Source organism: Oncorhynchus mykiss, chromosome 8 (genome assembly GCF_057628025.1).
Source record: "Oncorhynchus mykiss isolate SJ-2025 chromosome 8, ASM5762802v1, whole genome shotgun sequence".
Taxonomy (NCBI): domain Eukaryota; kingdom Metazoa; phylum Chordata; class Actinopteri; order Salmoniformes; family Salmonidae; genus Oncorhynchus; species Oncorhynchus mykiss.
The window spans coordinates 66,887,902-66,913,249 of NC_143029.1; the positions used below are offsets into that span (position 1 = coordinate 66,887,902).

The window sequence follows — 25,348 nt, forward strand, 5'->3', positions numbered from 1 at the left end:
AAAAATGGATGCTCTGTGTACCAGACGGGTGCGCATGTCTCATTGATGACATGTATCGGTGTGAGCAAGAGAGGGATAAATGAAAGAGAGAGGAGGGAAAGGAAAAGAAAGACAGCGAAGGCCCAAGTCCATAATGTTTGATCGATAGATAGTGTGCCACAGGGCTACAGTTGTCTGCATGGCCACTGCAGGATAACACACCCAACATGGGGGAAGTGGGTGGGGAGTGTGTGGTGGTCTGTCTGACTGAGGGAAACCTTACACGTCCACACGTAGCCCCTGTATCCTGAACTCGCAGTCTGCTGGCCGGCCCTTTGTTGCCTTGTCTATGGGATCAGTTTATGTAACAAGGATGTCTCAACGTTATCTTGAATTCACATACTAATGTTAACCCACTCCCATATCCAGGGTTGCCACCCATGGGGCATGAGCGGTGGTGTCATTAACTAGGCAAGTCAGTTAAGAACAAATTCTTATTTTCAATGACAGCCTAGGAACAGTGGGTTAACTGCCTGTTCAGGGGCAGAATGACAGATGTGTACCTTGTCAGCTCGGGGATTTGAACTAGTCAAACGCTCTAACCACTAGGCTACCCTGCCGCCCCGTCATAATGAAACAATAAGTATATATTTGGCGTATCTCTTAAAGTTATTGTGCCACTTGGCAAGAAGAGATATTATGGAATAAATAGGACATGAATGCATTTTCTTAGAGTACATATCAGATTGACTCTATCTTTTACATTCAAAGTTAAGTAAAATGCCCGACTAATCTTGAAAAAGTAAAACCTTTGAACACAGGATAAGCCATTTTAGGGAACTTTTCTCTCCTTTGTTAACTCAATTTCTGATAGTAAAATACATAATACTCTTGAGACCTAGAACTGACCTCTTTAAAGGCCCAGTGCAGTCAAAGACATGATTTTGCTGTGTTTTATATACATTTCCACACTATGGAATAATACTGTGAAATTGTGAAAATGCAGCTAGCTCTCACAGACTCACGTCAGAATTAGACGTTCATATATATATATATATATATATATATATATATATATATATATATATATATCTCAAACATCACATTTCGAAGTTGTTGAAAATGTCAAATTTCAAAGTGTATAACTGTCATGTACTGTCATGTTGTCTTGTCTCTGTCCTTTCCCTTCACCCTGTCTCCCTCTGCTGGTCGTGTTAGGTTACCTTTTCTCCCCCGCTTTCCCCCAGCTGTCCCTTGTCTCCTCTAACTACCCATTCACCCCGTTCCCCACCTGTTCCCTTTTTTCCCTCTGATTAGGTCCCAATATCTCTCTCTGTTTCTGCTCCTGTCCTTGTCGGATTCTTGTTTGTTTGTGTCATTCATGCCTGAACCAGACTGTCGTCATGTTTGCTGTAACCTTGTCCTGTCCTGTCGGAATCTGCCGGTCCATCTGAGCCTACCTATGTTTGGTAATTAAAGAAGCTCTGTTTAAGTTGATTCGCTTTTGGGTCCTCATTCACGCACCGTAACAGAAGAATCCGACCAAGAATGGACCCAGCGACTTCGGATCCTCTCCACTCAGCCGTCGAGATCCAGGGAGCGATGCTAGGCAGACACAAGCAGGAATTGTCTGCTGCTCGACATGCCGTTGAGACCCTGGCCACCCAAGTCTCCAACCTCACAGAACAGGTTCACCATCTCCGCCTCGATCCACCGGCCACTTCCAGGGCTTTCGAATCTCCGGAGCCCAGAATCAATAACCCGCCGTGTTACTCTGGGGAGCCCACTGAATGCCGCTCGTTCCTCACCCAGTGTGATATTGTGTTTTCTCTCCAGCCCAACACTTACTCCAGGAGCACTGCTCGTGTCGCCTACGTCATATCTCTCCTTATTGGACGGGCTCGTGAGTGGGGCACGGCAATCTGGGAGGCAAGGGCTGAGTGTACTAACCAGTATCAAGACTTTAAGGAGGAGATGATACGGGTTTTTGATCGATCTGTTTTTGGGGAGGAGGCTTCCAGGGCCCTGTCTTCCCTATGTCAAGGCAATCGATCCATAACAGACTACTCTATTGAGTTTCGCACTCTTGCTGTCTCCAGTGGCTGGAACGAGCCGGCCTTGCTCGCTCGTCTTCTGGAGGGTTTCCGCGCAGAGGTAAAGGATGAGATTCTCTCCCGGGAGGTTCCTTCCAGCGTGGATTCCTTGATTGAACTCGCTATTCGCATTGAGCGACGGGTTGATCTTCGTCACCGAGCTCGTGGAAAGGAGCTCGCGCTCTCCGTCGCCTCCCTCTCCGCATCACTACCATCTTCCTCTGCCGGCTCGGGTGCTGAGCCCATGCAGCTGGGAGGTATCCGCATCTCGACTGAGGAGAGGGAACGGAGAATCACCAACCGCCTCTGTCTCTATTGCGGTTCCGCTGGTCATTTTGTCACTTCATGTCCAGTAAAAGGCCAGAGCTCGTCAGTAAGCGGAGGGCTACTGGTGAGCGCTACTACTCCTGTCTCTCCTTCAAGATCCTGCACTACCTTGTCGGTCCATCTACGCTGGACCGGTTCGTCAGCTTCCTGCAGTGCCTTAATAGACTCTGGGGCGGAGGGCTGTTTTATGGACGAGACCTGGGCTCGGGAACATGACATTCCTCTCAGACAGTTAAAGGAGCCCACGGCCTTGTTCGCCCTGGATGGTAGTCCTCTCCCCAGGATTCAGCGTGAGACGCTACCTTTAACCCTCACTGTTTCTGGTAATCATAGTGAAACCATTTCTTTTTTAATTTTTCGTTCACCTTTTACACCTGTTGTTTTGGGCCATCCCTGGCTAGTTTGTCATAATCCTTCCATTAATTGGTCTAGTAATTCTATCCTCTCCTGGAACGTCTCTTGTCATGTGAAATGTTTAATGTCTGCTATCCCTCCTGTTTCCTCTGTCTCTTCTTCACAGGAGGAGCCTGGTGATTTGACAGGGGTGCCGGAGGAATATCACGATCTGCGCACGGTGTTCAGTCGGTCCAGGGCCACCTCTCTTCCTCCACACCGGTCGTATGATTGTAGTATTGATCTCCTTCCGGGAACCACCCCCCCCCCGGGGTAGACTATACTCTCTGTCGGCTCCCGAACGTAAGGCTCTCGAAGATTATTTGTCTGTAGCTCTTGACGCCGGTACCATAGTCCCCTCCTCCTCTCCCGCCGGAGCGGGGTTTTTTTTTGTCAAGAAGAAGGACGGGTCTCTGCGCCCCTGCATAGATTATCGAGGGCTGAATGACATAACAGTGAAGAATCGTTATCCGCTTCCTCTTATGTCTTCAGCCTTCGAGATCCTGCAGGGAGCCAGGTTTTTCACTAAGTTGGACCTTCGTAACGCTTACCATCTCGTGCGCATCAGGGAGGGGGACGAGTGGAAGACGGCGTTTAACACTCCGTTAGGGCACTTTGAATACCGGGTTCTTCCTTTCGGCCTCGCTAACGCTCCAGCTGTCTTTCAGGCATTAGTCAATGATGTCCTGAGAGACATGCTGAACATCTTTGTTTTCGTTTACCTTGACGATATCCTGATTTTTTCACCGTCACTCCAGATTCATGTTCAGCACGTTCGACGTGTCCTCCAGCGCCTTTTAGAGAATTGTCTTTTTGTGAAGGCTGAGAAGTGCACTTTTCATGCCTCCTCCGTCACATTTCTCGGTTCTGTTATTTCCGCTGAAGGCATTAAGATGGATCCCGCTAAGGTCCAAGCTGTCATTGATTGGCCCGTCCCTAAGTCACGCGTCGAGCTGCAGCGCTTTCTCGGCTTCGCGAACTTCTATCGTCGTTTCATCCGTAATTTCGGTCAGGTGGCAGCTCCTCTCACAGCCCTTACTTCTGTCAAGACGTGCTTTAAGTGGTCCGTTTCCGCCCAGGGAGCTTTTGATCTCCTCAAGAATCGTTTTACATCCGCTCCTATCCTTGTTACACCTGACGTCTCTAGACAGTTCGTTGTCGAGGTTGACGCGTCAGAGGTGGGAGTGGGAGCCATCCTTTCTCAGCGCTCCCTCTCTGACGACAAGGTCCACCCATGCGCGTATTTTTCTCATCGCCTGTCGCCGTCGGAACGTAACTATGATGTGGGTAACCGCGAACTGCTCGCCATCCGGTTAGCCCTAGGCGAATGGCGACAGTGGTTGGAGGGGGCGACCGTTCCTTTTGTCGTTTGGACTGACCATAGGAACCTTGAGTACATCCGTTCTGCCAAACGACTTAATGCGCGTCAGGCGCGTTGGGCGCTGTTTTTCGCTCGTTTCGAGTTCGTGATTTCTTATCGTCCGGGCTCTAAGAACACCAAGCCTGATGCTTTGTCTCGTCTCTTCAGTTCTTCAGTAGCCTCCACTGACCCCGAGGGGATTCTCCCTGAGGGGCGTGTTGTCGGGTTGACTGTCTGGGGAATTGAGAGGCAGGTAAAGCAAGCACTCACTCAAACTCCGTCGCCGCGCGCTTGTCCTAGGAACCTTCTTTTCGTTCCCGTTCCTACTCGTCTGGCCGTTCTTCAGTGGGCTCACTCTGCCAAGTTAGCCGGCCACCCTGGCGTTCGGGGTACGCTTGCTTCCATTCGCCAGCGTTTCTGGTGGCCCACCCGGGAGCATGACACGCGTCGTTTCGTGGCTGCTTGTTCGGTCTGCGCGCAGACTAAGTCCGGTAACTCTCCTCCTGCCGGCCGTCTCAGGCCGCTTCCTATTCCCTCTCGACCGTGGTCTCACATCGCCTTAGATTTTGTCACCGGACTGCCTTCGTCAGCGGGGAAGACTGTTATTCTTACGGTTGTCGATAGGTTCTCTAAGGCGGCTCATTTCATTCCCCTTGCTAAGCTTCCTTCTGCTAAAGAGACGGCACAAATCATCATCGAGAATGTTTTCAGAATTCATGGCCTTCCGTCAGACGTCGTTTCGGACAGAGGTCCGCAATTCACGTCTCAATTTTGGAGGGAGTTTTGCCGTTTGATTGGGGCTTCCGTCAGTCTCTCTTCCGGCTTTCACCCCCAGTCTAACGGTCAAGCAGAACGGGCCAATCAGACTATTGGTCGCATCTTACGCAGTCTTTCTTTTCGCAACCCTGCGTCTTGGTCAGAACAGCTCCCCTGGGCAGAATACGCCCACAACTCGCTTCCTTCGTCTGCGACCGGGCTATCTCCTTTTCAGAGTAGCCTCGGGTACCAGCCTCCGTTGTTCTCATCTCAGTTCGCCGAGTCCAGCGTCCCCTCCGCTCAGGCTTTTGTCCAACGTTGCGAGCGCACCTGGAAGAGGGTCAGGTCTGCACTTTGCCGTTATAGGGCGCAGACTGTGAGAGCTGCTAATAAGCGTAGAACTAAGAGCCCTAGATATTGTCGCGGTCAGAGAGTTTGGCTCTCCACTCAGAACCTTCCCCTTAAGACGGCTTCTCGCAAGTTGACCCCGCGGTTCATTGGTCCATTCCGTATCTCTCAGGTCATTAATCCTGTCGCAGTGCGACTTCTTCTTCCGCGATATCTTCGTCGCGTCCACCCGGTCTTCCATGTCTCCTGTGTTAAGCCCGTTCTTCGCGCCCCCGCTCGTCTTCCCCCCCCCCCCCCCATCCTTGTCGAGGGCGCACCTATCTACAGGGTCCGTAAAATCTTGGACATGCGTCCTCGGGGCCGTGGTCATCAGTACCTAGTTGACTGGGAGGGGTACGGTCCTGAGGAGAGGAGTTGGGTTCCCTCTCGGGACGTGCTGGACCGTGCGCTGATTGATGATTTCCTCCGTTGCCGCCAGGTTTCCTCCTCGAGTGCGCCAGGAGGCGCTCGGTGAGTGGGGGGGTACTGTCATGTACTGTCATGTTGTCTTGTCTCTGTCCTTTCCCTTCACCCTGTCTCCCTCTGCTGGTCGTGTTAGGTTACCTTTTCTCCCCCGCTTTCCCCCAGCTGTCCCTTGTCTCCTCTAACTACCCATTCACCCCGTTCCCCACCTGTTCCCTTTTTTCCCTCTGATTAGGTCCCAATATCTCTCTCTGTTTCTGCTCCTGTCCTTGTCGGATTCTTGTTTGTTTGTGTCATTCATGCCTGAACCAGACTGTCGTCATGTTTGCTGTAACCTTCTCCTGGCCTGTCGGAATCTACTGGTCCATCTGAGCCTACCTATGTTTGGTAATTAAAGAAGCTCTGTTTAAGTTGATTCGCTTTTGGGTCCTCATTCACGCACCGTAACAATAACGTTAAGGTTAGGCATTAACTCCGAATGGTTAAGGTAAGGGTTAAGGTTTGGTACTTTCTATCGCTTGATTTGAACTTGCAGCCTTTGGAATCAGAGGCAGACTGTGCACAGTAACTCTGAAGGGTTAAGGTTTGGGATAAGCTTAAAACAAAAATCAAAATAACAACTTAATATCGCTCGTTTCGAAATTGCAACCTTTTGAATCAGAGGCAGATGGTTACGTCCCTAGTGGCTGGTTTCCACGTCATCTCCCGACGTCCTCAGAAAATTATGTTAATGCCCTTTAATGTAAAAGAGGAAAGACCAACATTTCAGTCTGTTGTGGTGGGATGGAGTTTTGGCCTGCTTGGTTACATGATCAGGCGGTAAATTAGTTAATAGACCAATAAGAAAGACGGTTCCTCTGCCAACAACAGCTTGTTTTCAGTTTTCCCCTCCCACTCAAGACCACTCCCAGACAGTCCTAGAAAAATTATTGTTTGACAAATTCCTCTTTGTTAGGAAGCTATTTTAGTTAATGAAATGCATTAACTTCCTCTTAGCGACTGCGTGGTTATGTAATATGTAGAATATGCTATTAATCTCTATTACCTTTTGGGCTATAGATGAATTTCATCGTGAGAACCCCTAAAACACATCTACTTTAGATACAACACCCTTACAGTATATTCCAAATTACAGCTACTCCTATAGGAAAGCTGACCTCTCTCAATGACGGATGATCTTCCCCTGTTTTCACTGTACTGTAACGTATTTTAGCTCCCTTGGTGAGGAGGTGCTTACAGTCAGTGCAATGCTTTCATAACAGTTTATATTTCCGACATCGTAAAAGTTACAGATCACACTACTGGGTCTAGGGGGACACAGTTGAGATAAATTATAAACCATCAACTGCCAGTCTGGAACAACAGTAAGGTCACTGAAAGGTCATTGAGAGGTAGAATATGTCTGAACATTGTTTTAGCTGGAGTATATCATCTCTGGACAGCCAAGGGAATACATTTCCCAGAACATGGGGCAATTACAGTACGATCACACAGAAATGACTTGGCTTCTAAGTGTCAGCCCCATGTTACATAATGGCCTCCAATTGAGGCCTTATTATGTTGATAAATCAGAACTATTACCAGATACGCTTCTTCTTCATCTTTTTCTGCATGGATGGATCCCTTGATGTGAAAGATAAGAAAGATTACTTCACAGTAATTCACGGTATCTGATCAATCCAACCCAGTACCACTCTTTTCACATTTCTGCCCGTCTACAGTAGCGTATGTCGTCTTCGCAACCATGTGAGTGGATCGACCTCTTGTATTAACATTGGCTGATTTATTGTTGTTACCTGCTAATGTCATCACCTTCAAAAGCACTCAGAGCAGGTGATGATTTCCCCAAGGTTGTAGGGTTCAACTCAACTAGCCTAATTAATTTCACAATTAATATCTGCATGAACAACTAGGATTAATATGGTTTATGGTGCATGTTGGAACTGGCCCCGTAGGCTTTTATAGTGGGAACACGTAATGTTTATACTCTGTCAAGGTTGTTGATAGTAGGAATAACATCATGCGAAGATGACAGAATAGAGTAGAATGTTGAAGCCGATTGAGTTCTATAGAAAGGAACATTATGGGTGACCACTGGCCAGAGGCAGTAAATCACAGGAAGTCTCCAGCTGCAGAGGCCCAGAGTACTATTCGTGTCTGGTGATCTGGTGAGCAGCCCAACCAGGAACACATGTGTGGACCGTGACCCCTATCAAACCCTTACCACACCCCCTCATCAGCTGCACACTGCAGCCTCTGCCACCAGTGTCACATTCATAGGCACTGTGAGATTGCAGCACAACAATCCAATTTCCTGTGAAATCACAAGAGGATAATGGTTTAAAGGACTGTATAGTAGGAACTGGGAAATGGTTGAAAAGAACAAAAAAAGCACTTCATCAAGTTTAAAGTAGATCATATTCATTTTCTGTGAATTGATCATCTGTTCCGCCATGCACAGAATACCGAATGTATAATACAGCTGCAAGAGACAACTGGGATCCAAGGTAAACAGTCAGTCAGTTGTAAAAAAAAAAAAGTTTTAAAAAACACATGCAAAAACCACAGACTGTTTGTGACTAACTGTACTCTTCAAGTCTTCGTTACCCAGTATGTTTACTTGGCAACCAGGTCCAATGGGTCTGTGAATGATGATCATATTAGAATACATTTACTTGCCTTAACTGAGATCTGATGCTGTAAAAAAATTATAGCACTATTATCTAGCAGACCTACTATAGTCCCAGCTAACTGTGGTACTGTATAGCCATTAAGTTATGTCTTTAAATTGGTCACCTGTAAATCAGGTCACAACCATGCCTCTGGAGAACGCCTGTCATGTATCCTAGAATGAAGATAGAATGGGTAGAAATGAACATACGCATTCAAAAAGATGTATGAAGTCACTAAGAATTGGTGAGAAACACAGGAATATGATGAGGAGAGGAATGGGTGATTACTAGTCCACAACTGGGGATCTTGATAAGGATGAATGGTTGATTATAACTAGATATTGGATAGACATGTCTGTAAAAGTAGGTTACAAAACCAGTGTTAAGTTTCTAAATTACATTGCAGCTATACCTGCAAGCTACACCACAAATCTGTTGTTTACAGTGGAACAATAATCCTGTTATTGCAGGTCCTGTGAAAAAGTTTTTTCCCACTTCTTCGACTCATGGTGAAATATGAACCTGCAGTTGCCATGGCTACCATCTTCACTGAGCCATGTTGGTGAAAGTGTGTGATTGATAGAGAGAGAGGGGGGGGGGAGAGAGAGAAAGAGAGGGGACGAGAGAGAGAGAGAGAGAGAGAGAGAGAGAGAGAGAGAGAGAGAAAGAGCGAGAGCACAGCGGGGAGGGGTTATGGAGGGCATTTTTCGTCTGACTTGCTCGGGGGTCTCTCTTGTCCATCCATCCATCCATCATGCTGAATGTGGTCAAGTGTGTTGATTCACAGTGACACTCTCAGGGCATCCCAGTGCCAGCCAGGCCTGGAGAGCAGGGCAGACAGACAGAATGACAGAGGCCCCATCAATGCTCCTTTTATTGTCTGACAAAGGCTCACACAACCACAGTGTTCTTCTAATGAGGGATCCTCTCCTTCTGGGCCATCCAAAGGGAATTCTTCCTGAGCACCCTGCCAACTCTAAAGAGAGAGAGACTATAATTCACATACTGTAGAGCAAGGGAACTCTCTCAGCTCCCCACCAAAACTCCAAATGGTTTGCTATTCCAAAAGGTCCCTATCATCTTGAAGATAATGCAGAATTTGTATTATTAGGATAATACCTTATGATGTTATTGGACGGTGCTACAATAATGTGTGCTGTTGTGTAGGATAATGTAATGATGACGCTTGCACATGCATTACACAACAAGAAGTAGAATACACATCACCAAACCCTCCCCTGTGTCCAGGCACAGAGGGATTTCGGTTAAAAACAATTAAGTTTCAAACCCCACGGAAGCTAATTAGCTAAAACACAGTCTTTTGCTTGTTGTCTATGTTGTTGATTTGGTATGTTTATTGGTAAAAAAGACAACTGTTGTGGTTCATTAGAAGCTCATTTTGAGTACAAGACCAGGTGTGAAGTGATGTTTGTTAGCTTTTCAAACACACCTCTCTCAGGGGCATGCATGAAAGTTCCATTCCAATGGGCTAACTATGTGCCTGTTTCAGTGTCGTGACTTCTGATAATCTAACATTTTGACATGAAATCAGAGCTTGTTCATTTTGTTAAAAAGATATTCAAACCAGTTGCATTTGGTAGAGTTTGGTAGAGTTTGGTAGAGTTTGGTAGAGTACTAGTCTCACTAGCCATGCTCCCTCTTCCCATGCTCCCTCTCCCCATGCTCCCTCTCCCCTGTCAGCTGAGAACACTGGCTTCTCTGTAATAATGTTCTGAGAACCTCCCTCTCTTTACACCATGGCAGGGAGGAGATTAGAGTAGAGAGGAGACCCCACCCTCTGACCCAGCCAGACCTGATAGACTGACAGGCAGGCAGACTGGGGTCAGGTCTAAAGGGTCAGGGGAGGAGAGATGCCATCTTCACTATGTATTGCATTTTTCAAAAATGTACACTTGTTGACTCTGCATGGGAATGGAGGTATGCATGTCCTCAGGTAGTCAGGAAATAGCAATGAACTTAAACTTAGAATATTGAGTCATGAGTTGTCACTTTTTAATGCATCTCATACACAAAAATACTTGTTGGTTGAAAGAGTTACATGCAGTACGTGGCTTTAGGAGGCTATGCTCAAGACAGTGACTGTGACCTCTAAATAAGAGAGTAAGCCATACACAAAACAGTAAGGTCCTGCATTTGTTTATTTTCTAAATACGGAATTTATATGGCCCCTTTAGAGCTGCATTTTACTTCCCTTCAAAGTTGATGACCTTCATCCAAAGGACACACAATATTGTAACATTTCTCCAAGGATTCTTTTTATTCCAAGCTCAGCACATTGGTGAAGCTTGAATAAGCGTAGAAGCTTAAGACAGGAAAACCTGTAATATATTGTCAATGTGTTCTGACTTATCCCACATATGGTCACTGATGACTGGTGAAACAGGCTGCAGCGGCAATATTTCTGTAACCAATTTGTGTAGTAGACATCTGGACCAGGGCCGCCAGCAAACGTACGGCGAGCAGGCATTTGCCTCAGCACTTTTCAGCAGGGATGTTTTTTTAAATGAGATTTTATTGTCACAAAAACATTAAAAAGATAGTCAAAGTACTGTTTTTTTTTGACTGACTTGTCTTGCCTCATGATTCGTTAGCTTGCGCAAAATTAGTAGCCTATGTCGTTCTCATCGGCGTGCTGCAGGGTTTTGGTTAGATGGAGTAATCAAAATCAAATCAAATCAAATCAAATTGATTTATATAGCCCTTTGTACATCAGCTGATATCTCAAAGTGCTGTACAGAAACCCAGCCTAAAACCCCAAACAGCAAGCAATGCAGGTGTAGAAGCACGGTGGCTAGGAAAAACTCCCTAGAAAGGCCAAAACCTAGGAAGAAACCTAGAGAGGAACCAGGCTATGTGGGGTGGCCAGTCCTCTTCTGGCTGTGCCGGGTGGAGATTATAACAGAACATGGCCAAGATGTTCAAATGTTCATAAATGACCAGCATAGTCCAATAATAAGGCAGAACAGTTGAAACTGGAGCAGCAGCACGGCCAGGTGGACTGGGGACAGCAAGGAGTCATCATGTCAGGTAGTCCTGAGGCATGGTCCTAGGGCTCAGGTCCTCCGAGAGAGAGAAATAAAGAGAGAAAGAGAGAATTAGAGAGAGCACACTTAAATTCACACAGGACACAGAATAGGACAGGAGAAGTACTCCAGATATAACAAACTGACCCTAGCCCCCCGACATGTAAACTACTGCAGCATAAATACTGGAGGCTGAGACAGGAGGGGTCAGGAGACACTGTGGCCCCATCCGAGGACACCCCCGGACAGGGCCAAACAGGAAGGATATAACCCCACCCACTTTGCCAAAGCACAGCCCCCACACCACTAGAGGGATATCTTCAACCACCAACTTACCATCCTGAGACAAGGCCGAGTATAGCCCACAAAGATCTTCGCCACGGCACAACCCAAGAGGGGGCGCCAACCCAGACAGGAAGATCACAACAGTGACTCAAGCCACTCAAGTGACGCACCCCTCGTAGGGACGGTATGAAAGAGCCCTAGTAAGCCAGTGACTCAGCCCCTGTAATAGGGTTAGAGGCAGAGAATCCCAGTGGAAAGAGGGGAACCGGCCAGGCAGAGACAGCAAGGGCGGTTCGTTGCTCCAGAGCCTTTCCGTTCACCTTCCCACTCCTGGGCCAGACTACACTCAATCATATGACCCACTGAAATGATGAGTCTTCAGTAAAGACTTAAAGGTTGAGACCGAGTTTGCGTCTCTTACATGGGTAGGCAGACCATTCCATAAAAATGGAGCTCTATAGGAGAAAGCCCTGCCTCCAGGTGTTTGCTTAGAAATTCTAGGGACAATTAGGAGGCCTGCGTCTTGTGACCGTTGCGTACGTGTAGGTATGTACGGCAGGACCAAATCAGAGAGATAGAGCAAGCCCATGTAGTGCTTTGTAGGTTAGCAGTAAAACCTTGAAATCAGCCCTTGCCTTGACAGGAAGCCAGTGTAGGGAGGCTAGCACTGGAGTAATATGATCAAATTTGTTGGTTCTAGTCAGGATTCTAGCAGCCGTATTTAGCACTAACTGAAGTTTATTTAGTGCTTTATCCGGGTAGCCGGAAGGTAGAGCATTGCAGTAGTCTAACCTAGAAGTGACAAAAGCATGGATAAATTTTTCTGCATCATTTTTGGACAGTACAGTTACGGGCAATAGTGATTTTACGTAGCTGGTTAGGAGAATTAACAAAATAGATGAGGATAATTAGGTTAAAGTTAGGAAAGTGATAGGGTGAGCTAAAATACCACATGCTAAAAATCTACTGCTTTTGCAATGGCCCAGTGTAGCTCTTATGTTAGCCTACTGGAATTCTTTGCAGTTTGGATGTTTTTAGTTTAAAAAATCCCCTGCCTAATGGGGAAACCACAGAGCAGACTCAACTTACCAGGCTGCCATAAATGCTATGAATTGTCTGTCTTACACATAAACAATGGGGGTGTAAAATATCAGTTTTACGCTCACTGGAATTCTTTACAATTTAATTGTAAAACCTTACAGGAGGCTCAACTTGCTCGACTGCTCAGTTCACTTGCACCAGGCAGTAGGTAAACTATTAATCCCACCACAGTGACCGATTTCAAAAAGGCTTTACGACGAAAGTACACCAAACGATTATGTTAGGTCAGTACCTAGTCACAGAAAAACACAGCCATTTTTCCAGCCAAAGAGAGGAGTCACAAAAAGCAGAAATAGAGATAAAATTACTCACTAACCTTTGATGATCTTCATCAGATGACACTCATAGGACTTCATGTTACACAATACATGTATGTTTTGTTCGATAAAGTTCATATTTCTATCTAAAAATCTCAGTTTACATTGGCGCTGTCAGAGTCATGTGAATAGGTGGCAGGGAAGTCAGGTGCAGGAGAATCAAACTGAATGTAATGGAGTATTTAATAAGAAATAAACTAAACATACTCCAAACACTAAATGTAACAATAAACAAAGTGCGTACGAGGACCCGTCGCACACCAATAAAAAAACACCAGAACACTGAAAAACAAACGATCTCTGACAAAGACAAGAGGGGAAACAGAGGGTTAAATGAACAACAGGTAATGAATGGGATTGAAACCAGGTGTGTAGGAAGACAAGACAAAACCAATGGAAAATGAAAAATTGATCAATGATGGCTAGAAGACCGGTGACGTCGACCGCCGAGCACCGCCCGAACAAGGAGAGGCTTTGACTTCGGCAGAGGTAGTGACAGGCGCATTACGTTCAGTAATTTTGGTGATTTTGCAGAGAGCCACATCAATTTACAGAAATACTCATCATAAATGTTGATAAAAATACAAGTGTTATGCATGGAACTTTAGATAAACTTCTCCTTAATGCAACCGCTGTATCGGATTTCAAAAAAGCTTTACCGAAAAAGCACACCATACTTTTTCTGAGTACGGCGCGCAGACACAAAAACAAGCAATACAGATAACTGCCATGTTGTGGAGTCAGTAAAAGTCATAAATAGCTTTATAAATATTCACTTACTTTTGATGATCTTCATCAGAATGCACTCCCAGGAATCCCAGTTCCTCAATAAATGTTTGTTTTGTTCGAAAAGTCCATCATTTATGTCCAAATACCTCCTTTTTGTTCGCGCCTTGAGTTCACAAATCCAAATTCACGACGCGCAGGTCTGACGAAAAGTCAAACAATTCCATTACAGTTCGTAGAAACATGTTAAACGATGTATAGAATCAATCTTTAGGATGTTTTTAACATAAATCTTCAATAATGTTTCAACCGGAAAACTCCTTTTGTCTTTAGAAATGCAATGGAACGTAGCTACCTCTCACGGAAGCACACCTGATTGAGCTCATGGCACTCTGCCAGACACCTGACTCAATCAGCTCTCATTCCCCCCTCCTTTACGGTAGAAGCCTCAAGCAAGGTTCTAAAGACTATATCCAAATCTACTAATAATATGCATATATTAGCAACTGGGCCTGAGTAGCAGGCAGTTTACTCTGGGCACCTTATTCATCCAAGCTACTCAATACTGCCACCCAGCCATAAGACGTTTTTTAAGGGCTTCACGGTAAGGTCTACACTTGTTGTATTCGGCGCAAGTGACAAATAATGTTTGATTTGAAAACCTTGAAATCTCTTTTTATCTGCCAATTCCTATTTTAGGTTCTGCATTCACACTTACCCAACTTTCTCATTTTATCCATACTGTCTGACACTCTTATATCTCTTTATTTCAAATATATTCTCTACGCTTTATTCTCTCTGTACATGCTCTCAATGATTCCATTTACTCTCTCTCCTCTATTCCTTCCATTCCCATATTTGGGCTGCAAGTTTACTTGCAGTTAACTCTAATGAGCTTATCCTCTGCAGCAGAGGTAACTCTGGGTCTTCCTTTCCTGTGGCGGTCCTCATGAGAGCTAGTTTCAAAGTTCTTCATTTTTTGTATTGACTGACCTTCATGTCTTAAAGTAATGATGGACTGTAATTTCTCTTTGCTAATTTGAGCTGTTCTTGCCATAATATGGACTTGATCTTTTACCAAATTGGTTATCTTCTGTATACCAACCCTACCTTGACACAACACAATTGATTGGCTCAAATGCATTAAGAAGGAAAGACATTTCGCAAATTAACTTTTAACAAGGCAACCTGTTAATTGACATGCATTCTAGATGACTACCTCATGAAGCTAGTTGAGAGAATGTCAAGAGTGTGCAAAGCTGTCATCAGGGCAAAGGGTGGCTACTTTGAAGAATCTCAAATATAAAATATATTTTTTATTTGTTTAACACTTTTTTTGGTTACTACACGATTCCATATGTGTAATTTCATAGTTATGATGTCTTCACTATTATTCTACAATGCAGAAAATAGTACAAATAAAGAAAAACTCTTGAATGAGTAGGTGTGTCCAAACTTTTGACTGGTACTGTAATTATTAACTGATATTGAATTACCAACCTGAAACATGGTCTCAAAAATGATTTACAGAAATGGTATTACCAGAGCTCCACAATCTTAGTGGGCTTTTGCATCTTCCATCAGAGCATGGATGGGGCAATGAGCTGACTGTACCTATAATGATCCAGAGAAATTCACTGACAAAGGGTGCCTGCCTGGCAAAGGCACCCACAAACACAGAACGGCTTACATAAGCATGAACATAGACAACAAGCAATCAGCCATGACTCAAAGCAGTAATGAGATGTGAACTGGCATCCAACTCTTCTGTCATCGCTGCGGCAGTGGCAGACAAAGAAGTGTTTACTTCTTTTCCTTTTTTCTTTCCTTCGAATTTGAGTTTGACTATAACCCTCACTCGGACAGTATTGACGTAAAATACAAAAGAACAGAGGAAATAGTCAACATTGTTTTAATTATATAGGTCTCTTATTGACATAAAGGCATTTATTTTGAAGTGAATGTTGTTTGTACCACACAACTTGATTGATGAACCAAAGGTAAACAGTCCCATGTTAAGGGCACACGACTGTAAAAGAGGCCTTCTATCTGTACTTAAAATAGCGATGTCTGACCATCAACAGTGGGGTCTCTGTCTCCATATCTGGATAAGGCTGATCCCACACAGCTTACATTTCTGTAGTGTGGTCCTTCAATATATCTAAAATATTGCAAATAAACACAGGATGCACATGTAGGTACAGTTATGCCATTTATTTCACTGATCAAATTCCCATCCATCAAATTTGACATGAACGAATCACACAAACCTTCCATTCCCATTTTAACATTAATTATACGCAAGGCTTAAAAATCATTCCAGGTATTTCCAAAAACATTTAAAACATACTTCAAGATTACATTTTTCAATATAACATTTATTTAAAAAAAACTAAAACACACATTACTCTAGTCCCTCAGTCAGTGATTTCTTTCAATGGATGGACTTGGATGATATGACATCTCACACAACATCTTCTTTCACTCTCATGATTTTAAGACACAATGTTAATGCACTGGGGTAGGTAGTAAGTCATGAGTCGTTAAAAAAATAATCACTTGAATTGGATCTCTTCTTTTCAGTATTGACCTGTAATCTAAAGTAAAAACACTGATGACGATTTAGAGACACAATCCAAAAATTGAAGGCATGTAATTCAAGATTCCATCTCTCCTTGTGCTTATTGAGAGTAGAAGCCCAGTAGTATTATACTATAAAAGGCCTCTATCTCTGACTGGCTGACTGACTGAGTCAGTCGTCTGTTATTGCAGTGACAGGCAGCTAAATGACGTTAATCTGGGGTGATCCTGAGGTTTATCGTCAGGGATTACAGGAGGGGCAGGCAGGCCAGGCGTATAAAGTGCTGTCCATCCATATCGGCACAATAATCTCATCTACACTGGCTCTTGTTATTAAACTGCATTGGTTTAGGTTTAGGTTTCCTTTCTGTTTTCTGATTACTGATTGTATTGTCTATAGGGTTAACAATCTGCAGATTCTGATCGCAATGCATATAAAATGGCACACAATATATATATAATCTAGGGGAAAGGTTGGGGATCGGCAATGGTGGGATGGGGGATGGCGTGATGCATAGCTGTTTACTTGAAGGACCGGCGGACCTTGCGTCCCTTGAGAGGCTGAGGGGGCCGGTAGTTGTCCTGCATGCAGCAAGGTGCCTCTCCATCACCACTGAACATTAAGCTGCGGAATTTACCCATCTGTCAGGAGAGAGAGAGAGAGAGAGAGAGAGAGAGAGAGAGAGAGAGAGAAAGAGAGAGAGAGAGAGAGAGGGTTAGAGAGAGAGTTAGAGAGAGAAAGAGAGAGAGAAAGAGAGAGAGAGATAAAGAGATAAAGTGAGAGAGATAAAGAGAGAGAGAGAGAGATAAAGAGAAAGAGATAAAGCGAGAGAGAAAAAGAGAGAGAGAAAGAGAGAGAGAGAGAGAGAGATAGAGAGAGAGAGAGACCAACAATAGAATGGTTAGAATCATAGTGTCTCGGTGCAACTGTGGTCTGTGGCTCATGTTAAAGGAGTGTCTGTGACCTACTGTGTTCCAGTATTTACATCCCATATTTAGATCACTCAATGAGCAGGATGTGAACTGTTATCCCTGAAACAATACCCATTTAGTACCAACGTTAATATAGAGGTCTAACTGATCATAATGTAGAGTGAAGTTTTAAATGTATTTTGAATTAATGTAGAGAGTACAGGACACAATCAGAGAGAGGAGAATGTAATAGTGTGTGCAACAACACCGGCGTGTAGCGGGTGCATACCTCTCTGGTCAGTAATTCACCTGAGCCTCGTTGTAAACCATGTGGGTCTCGCATTGTCCTGCACAGCCACATGCAATGGCATAAGAACAACCCCCCACAATACCCACAATTGGGAGCAATGGCTCCCCATCAACATCGATGGTCAGCCATAAGCAAGCATAGAGAGTGTAAATGAATGTTGCTATAAGCATGAAAAATGTCTTCTTTAATTTACTATTAATATGCATGACCGGCTCCATCATTTCAGTGATCTTTAGACATTCAAGACTCTGTACAGTCTCATTTCCAAAGTTCAAAATAGGTTTAGAGCAACAGTATCAATTGACACACTGTTCAACTTAGTTCTCATTTACCGTGAGAACTGAAACACTTCTGAAAGTGCATTCATTTCCTTCATTCTATAATCTCACAATCTGCAAAGAACAACTACAAAGGCTTTCTGAGGTTGCTAACACTCACAGATTTAGACATGGGTCCTACTGCATGTAGGTGAAAGGCTTTTCCAACACAACATTGCATCAGTTCTCAGTCAGAACAGTAAACTCTCTCCACCCACTTTATTGCTGCCTTGCACTACTGCTTAACTTATCTTAACAATGCATATGGCTGGAGGTAGCCCTCCCTAAATTTACACTTTATTTTCATCATGACATATAGGGGACAGTGCCTTCGACTGCAGCTTTCAATAAACAAGCATCCTTGGGGTCCCATTTAAACGCTGGCTGGTGAAATTGGACTCGGGGATTTGATATCCCCAAAGGCTCAGCATGGAAAATCAATAATAAGGGGATGTGTCAGCTGTGTACAGTAGCTTACAATAGCTATGTACTGTAGTTTGTGTACGTTTGGTTGTTATTTTATGGTAGGACAAATCATTTTCTGTGTGAATTATTTACAGACAGTCACAGAAACTTCTGAGACAACATAGAGAAATAAAAACGTATTTAGTCCATGACCTATACTTAAGTAACAAGAAAATTTCCCAGGACATAGACATATCTGGTATTAACAGATATCTTAAATTCTTGTTAATCTAACTGCACTGTCCAATTTACAGTCGCTATTACAGTGAAAGAATGCCATGCTATTGCTTGAGGAGAGTGCACAGTTATGAACTTGAAAAGTTATTAATAAACTAATTAGGCACATTTGGGCAGTCTTGATACAAAGTTTTGAACAGAAATGCAATGGTTAATTGGATCAGTCTAAAACGTTGCACATACACTGCAAAATCTAAATTGCGCCTGGGCTGGAATAATACATTATAGCCTTTCTCTTGCATTTCAAAGATGATGGCAAAAAAAATGTTTTTTTCTTTGTATTATCTTTTACCAGATCTAACGTGTCATATTCTCCTACATTAATTTCACATTACCACAAACTGCAAAGTGTTTCCTTTCAAATGGTATCAAGATTATGCATATCCTTGCTTCAGGTCCTGAGCTACAGGCAGTTAGATTTGGGTATGTAATTTTAGGTGAAAAATTGAAAAAAAGGGGCGGATCCAAAAGAGGTTAATGTGGGTGTAGGCTGCTTTCGTTGGAAGAGACAAGCTTCCCAAATATGATACTAGCAGGAGTTACTAAATAAGCGTTATGGGCCACTCAGATAATGTAATCTAAAGTGACAGGCAACAGTCTTGACCCTCCCTGTTTTGAGTGAATGGCTGAAACTTCTACTAAAAAACGTGGTTGGTACTTGCTTGATAAACACAAACTTTGTAGCAATGCTCACCAAGACAAGATGGAAAGCAGAAACCTACTGTACACACAAACAAGTCCTTTCTACTGTATTCTACTGCCAAGAAAGCATTTTATTTTTAGTACCCGCACATAAAGTACTTCTAGCTTCATAAAACATTTGATTATTTTCTAAAAGATGTCCTATGACGTCTGACCTCAAACTGACCTCTTTCAATTAACTGGGCCTGATGAAGCTGATTAGTGAAAGGAGAACACATTTCCTTGTTATGAGGATGCTGTATAAAATGATTGTACCTGGGTAGGGCTGACACTGATCGGTTCCTTCAGGACGATCCAGGTGACACTCTCCAGCAGAGGGGGAGTGGTCAGGGAGCCATCATATGTCCAGTAGTCCAGTGAGCAAGGCAACAGAGTTTTGGCATCAAAGTTGGAAAATGTAGTTTGCTTTCCCTAAAGAATGTACAAATTGTGATTGAATACACAATGAATAAACAAAGTCTTACTTCAACATTCCCAACCAATTCTAGTCATTCGAGGCAAGATTTCTAAATCTAAATACCATTTAAGATCAATTTGATTTCACCTTTGATTTGATGGCCCCCAGAGCATCGAGAACCTTCTGCAGTCTGGGGTTTGCAGCACCAATCTATAAGAAACAAGAATTCACACAGCCATCCAAGGGAATCAGGCTACTTTCAGAATGCACTTAGAGGGAAACAAATAAACAGTGTATGAACAATCTGCACCTTCAGAAACACTCCAACCACAGCGAGTCCATCGGGTTCACTAGCGGCCTCACCAAAGCTAGGGTACTTGGTGTTCCAGTGCACCAGATGGAGCTTGAAAAAACAAAGTCAGGTTTAGCTCAGGTAGCCAATGAAAATTCTGATCTGAATCCATACGGCTTGTCCTGTTGTATAATCTAGGTCTAGGACTGCCTACCTCACAGGGGAACTTGATTCCATTGACGGTGTGCTCAGAGCCCCTGTCGTCACTGGCGCCCCAGTGGAAGTGGAACTGCTTTAGCCTGTATATGCCAGTGATGGGGCCTCCGGTCAGTGCTGTGGATAGGAACACGCACACACAAACTTTTAATGTTGCTTTTCAAAATGAACTACGTTTATGAGCATCTGTGTGTGTCCAAATGCAGTCAAATGACATGATTACTGCCATCACGCAATGATAGGGTAGGGTAGGAAACATTCATTTTTAACAATGTAGTCTGCAGATTGATGCGCTTGCTCCCAGCACCACAACAAAAGACAACGACCTGACAACTAGCGTACTTCAGCCCAACGATACTAAAACCTTGAGAATGAACACCTACCAGCCTGCTCTAACGTCACCTATCATCAATGTTATCTACTGTACAGCAGCCTATGTGCACAATGGACAAAGACAATGCATCAAGGAAATGAATTCACCACTGTGTTTGATATTTGTTTTAAGCAAAGCCACTGAAGTTACCATGTAAAGCCACTGAAGTTAACATGTAACCAGTTTGCCGCAGCACTCGTTCTCTTGTTGCCGCTTCCCCTTTCTATTTCACTCCTCCCTTTACTAAATGCTCACCTCATAACCTATGTGAGAAATGGAGATGATAATGTATTGACATATTAGCTGTATATCATTATATATGAATTCAAAGGCTTACTTGAACTGTCAACATCATCCACAAAGCCAACTTGGAAGGAATGGCCATTGTTCAGAATGTCTGTGGAGTTGGATGGGTCATATTTCAGTTTGAGGGGCTTCAAGGTAGAATCATAGGAGGTTTGACCAGGAATAATATCAATAGGAGACTGCCTGGGTCCATTAGCAACAGGAAAGCCATCACACCACTTCTCAGGTCCTATGATGGAAAAAAACATGGGACAGAGTCAAACAGAACAAAAACACAAATGTATCATATTCACTCTATTCTAAACAGTCCGGTGATATCTGTGTTCTCACAGATACATGTATAAATGTATGATAATAACCTAATAATGTAGGGCTAATTATGCATTCATTAACAGTAGCATATCAGAAAATATTAACACTTATTTACAGAAGTTATTTAGTTCCGATAAGAAATGTACTGAGTTATTCATGCAACAAAATCATGCAACTGTTGAAATTTACAGTTTCAACTAGCAGTTCCAAAACTGGAGTCAGCATCAGATGACAATGTAGAATAGATTCTAGAATGCCTCACCATCAGATGGTCCATATCCCCAGCTGTGAGACATGATTATTGACTTGTGTTCCTATGCAATATAATCCCTTTCAATTGTAAAACCAAGATACAAGGATCCAGTTTGTGCTAACCTTGAAATAACAATTGCGAGGGTTTATATAGACTTCCCCTCCTGACAGTAGGCCTACATCAAGTGGGTGGGTTTGGCCTCTTGGTTTTAGCGCAGTCCAGTCATCACAGCAGGAGGTGTTCAAGCACCCATCAATAGACGATCCGAGTCACACCTCCATGTTCATATGGTCCCATTCACTGTGGAGCGCATCGCTCTATCGGTCGACCTTCTATCCGGTGGTGAGAATGAAGCAGACCCTGCTGAGAGCTCACACTCAAGACGTGTGCATTCCAGACAATATAGTCTTGCCAGAAGATTTGGCGTTCGTAGACTAACATTACACACATGTTATGTACGGTTTCTTCACCATGGTATCCTTTAACGTTTTATAGTGACATCCCGAAATATATGTTTTTTTCTTCTGAGAGCAAGGCATGCCAGATTCACTGACCTTGGGTTCTTCCAACGTAGCCTGCGTCCGTAGTAGAAGTAGGCTACTGTATAGCATGTGAGATGTGCAAATGGAAACTGTGTTTCGTTCTAGGAACAGAATGGACAAGAAGGAAAGCAAGGATGCAAATCAAAACGTGATGCATTGTAGGCTATATTTTTCCTTGAACTGCCCATGTCACTTTGCAGCCTGCGTCAGCGAAAAAACCTAATATTTTAAACGCAATCGCCCCTTCCTCTCGAGTGCATAATTTTAAAGGGGCCACGACAATAGACTGCACTGTGCTGTTAGTCACCAGCAGGGTAGTACAGCTGACTAGATTTGCACAGATTGCATGAATAAATATGAAAAGCGTTTTATTATGCACCGACCAGTTTATTGGTCACTTTAGGCTAATAAGAGATGTGGTTTGGAATGAGTGGATTTAAATCAAACATGTGCTGATGAATTATGGATTACATTTTGTTGCTAATGTGATGCATAGTTTTTGGTAATACAAAATATTCCTTAGAATTCTATTTTTCAAGGTTTGGATATTTAATTAATTAATGGATGTGGATAATGGCATAAAGCAAACTGCTACAAGTCCAAGAAAATGCTATGTGCATTTGCTTCCATCTACTGGTACAATGAAGAAAGCTAACACAGACATTTGCTTCCATCTACTGGTACAATGAAGAAAGCTAACACAGACATTTGCTTCCATCTACTGGTACAATGAAGGAAGCTAACACAGACATTTGCTTCCATCTACTGGTACAATGAAGAAAGCTAACACAGACATTTGCTTCCATCTACTGCTACAATGAAGGAAGCTAACACAGACATTTGCTTCCATCTACTGGTACAATGAAGGAAGCTAACACAGACATTTGCTTCCATCTACTGCTACAATGAAGAAAGCTAACACAGACATTTGCTTCCATCTACTGGTACAATGAAGGAAGCTAACACAGACATTTGCTTCCATCTACTGCTACAATGAAGAAAGCTAACACAGACATTTGCTTCCATCTACTGGTACAATGAAGGAAGCTAACACAGACATTTGCTTTCCAATACCATTTTCTTACAAATGACTACACCATGTGGCAGTTGGTGGGTATTGATTCTTGATTCAGATAATTCCTCCCAAACTTTAACAAGATGGTGCGGGTAAATTAAATAGTCATGAATAGGCTATATGGGATAATGTTTGGGATTTTACCAGTTGTGCAGTAAGCATATAGATTGGAGATGTACCTCTCCGTGTCATTTCTATACCAGAAAAACTCAATCAGAAAGTAAATAAAACATTGCATATAATTTTAATAATAACCAATTTACTTAAATTAGCATTTTCATCATATTTTGACACAATCATACATCTGCCCAGCCAGTTCTTTATTTATAAACACATTGATGTGTTTTAAGTAAGCCCTGATTGGATCCCCATATTTGACAGTTGCTTCTCAACATTTTATGTAAGCCCTGATTGGATCCCCATATTTGACAGTTGCTTCTCAACATTTTATGTAAGCCCTGATTGGATCCCCATATTTGACAGTTGCTTCTCAACATTTATATCGTTTTTCATCACTGGCACACATACTCAATGCCCACACATCCCTTTGTGCATTTTGATTTGCAAAGGCTGGATGAGATGATCCATGATTCACACAGTACAGAACATCTTGGAAGGAGGATGTAGAATGTATATTTTAAGAACATACTATTTTAATTATGCTTCAGTATTCTTTAACTGTTTTTTTGCCACACTTTTTCACTGCAAAGGGCACATCATACAGACACTTCTGTTGGAGTGTGGCACAGAGGAGTAGAAGGTTCAGCAATTGTAGATATTTTTAACTGTACAGTCAGTATCATGTACATCGTTAAGTCATATTTGTGCAAATCATACTGCGACTCATCTTCTTCAGACAAATAAACAAAAGGCCTGCATAAGGCCTAACCTTCCGTCCTAAGAAAGGCAGCAGTAGTCAAAGGCTGAATGAATACATTAATATACAAGAGAGACACTCCTCTGTAATTAGTTGTACTTGTATTGATATGACCTCCACACACTTCAGCCCTCCAGTTGAGTAAGTGGCCTGAAGCTACTCAGTACTATTAGACAAAGTCTCAGTGAAAAGAAGAGAACTCATTATGGCCACAGAAAGAATGGCTTAATTTCGAATGATATACTCCACATTGATTTAGGGAACTATTCACAACTATTAGCAAGGGGTCAAATGACAATGCTTTATTGGCTTTATAGTGGGAGAGAGGATGGGGTAGCATCAATCAGATAACTAAAATAAAATAAATGTGATTTTCAGATGACTGGGACAAAGATCTTACTATGCAGGTGCCCATAGACTGTAAAGATAACATAGTAAACAAAACCTAGTTAAGGTAGAATGGAATGAAAATAAAATGGCATAAAATGGCATTGCAGAGTGAGTGCACCTATAACTGCAAATACAATATTCAGTAGTGAGTATAGCCTACTTCTCTTTCCATTTTTCATGCAGCCATTTGATGTTACGATTTTACTTACACTGAATGAGCATGATTACATTTTAAGGATATCAAATACATATTTATCTTCATTTCATCCATTCAGCTACTGCATGCTTCTTTATGCACCTAATCTGAGGAACAAAATCGCTCAGGAAGAATGTCAGCTCTGACCGGGGTGTGAATTAGCCTCTTTTCATGCCAGATGTGTGTTTTTGTCCACAGTTTCAGATGGAAGAGTAAGCCTGCGTATGGAAAATGGAGCAGGAGGCACGGTGGGGTGGGATGGTGAGCTTTAGGGATCCCCAAACCAATATAAAGGTATTATCATTAGATAGTATGTGAATGTGTCATAAGCCATGGCAACATGTTTAGAATTAAAGGAAACTAGCTTTAATAAAACAGAATATTTTGCTCTCTGACCCATGGCAAAATGTGTAGCGCTGCAAGAAGTGAGCGGTTTTCCCCAAAATATATTTGATTCCTACTCTGATAGCTCTGACTTGCAAGAACTGGCATCAGCAGTCTAACAAAAGATGAATAGTTTGACCTTCACAGACAGCTAAGTGGAACGCTTTCCCTCTCATGTTTTAAGTTTCTTTACAACGATCCAAAAAAATACAGTTCCAGTCAAAAGTTTGGACACACCTACTCATTCAAGGGTTTTTCTTTATTTTTACTATTTTCTACATTGTAGAATAATAGTGAAGACATCAAAACTATGAAATAACACATAATCATGCAGGAACCTTGATGACAG

The 25,348-nt window shown here is 43.0% G+C and overlaps 1 protein-coding gene across 1 annotated transcript; it reads right to left on the bottom strand.

Annotated features, from left to right (window-relative positions):
* Positions 1-16,063: 16,063 nt before the first annotated feature.
* On the bottom strand, positions 16,064-21,633 carry cahz (carbonic anhydrase). The gene is given in 7 exon segments (NM_001124221.1): positions 16,064-17,085; positions 19,642-19,797; positions 19,931-19,993; positions 20,094-20,186; positions 20,290-20,408; positions 21,002-21,199; positions 21,545-21,633. Coding segments are annotated over 7 exon segments (783 nt in total). The 5' UTR covers positions 21,579-21,633; the 3' UTR covers positions 16,064-16,965.
* Positions 21,634-25,348: the final 3,715 nt, after the last annotated feature.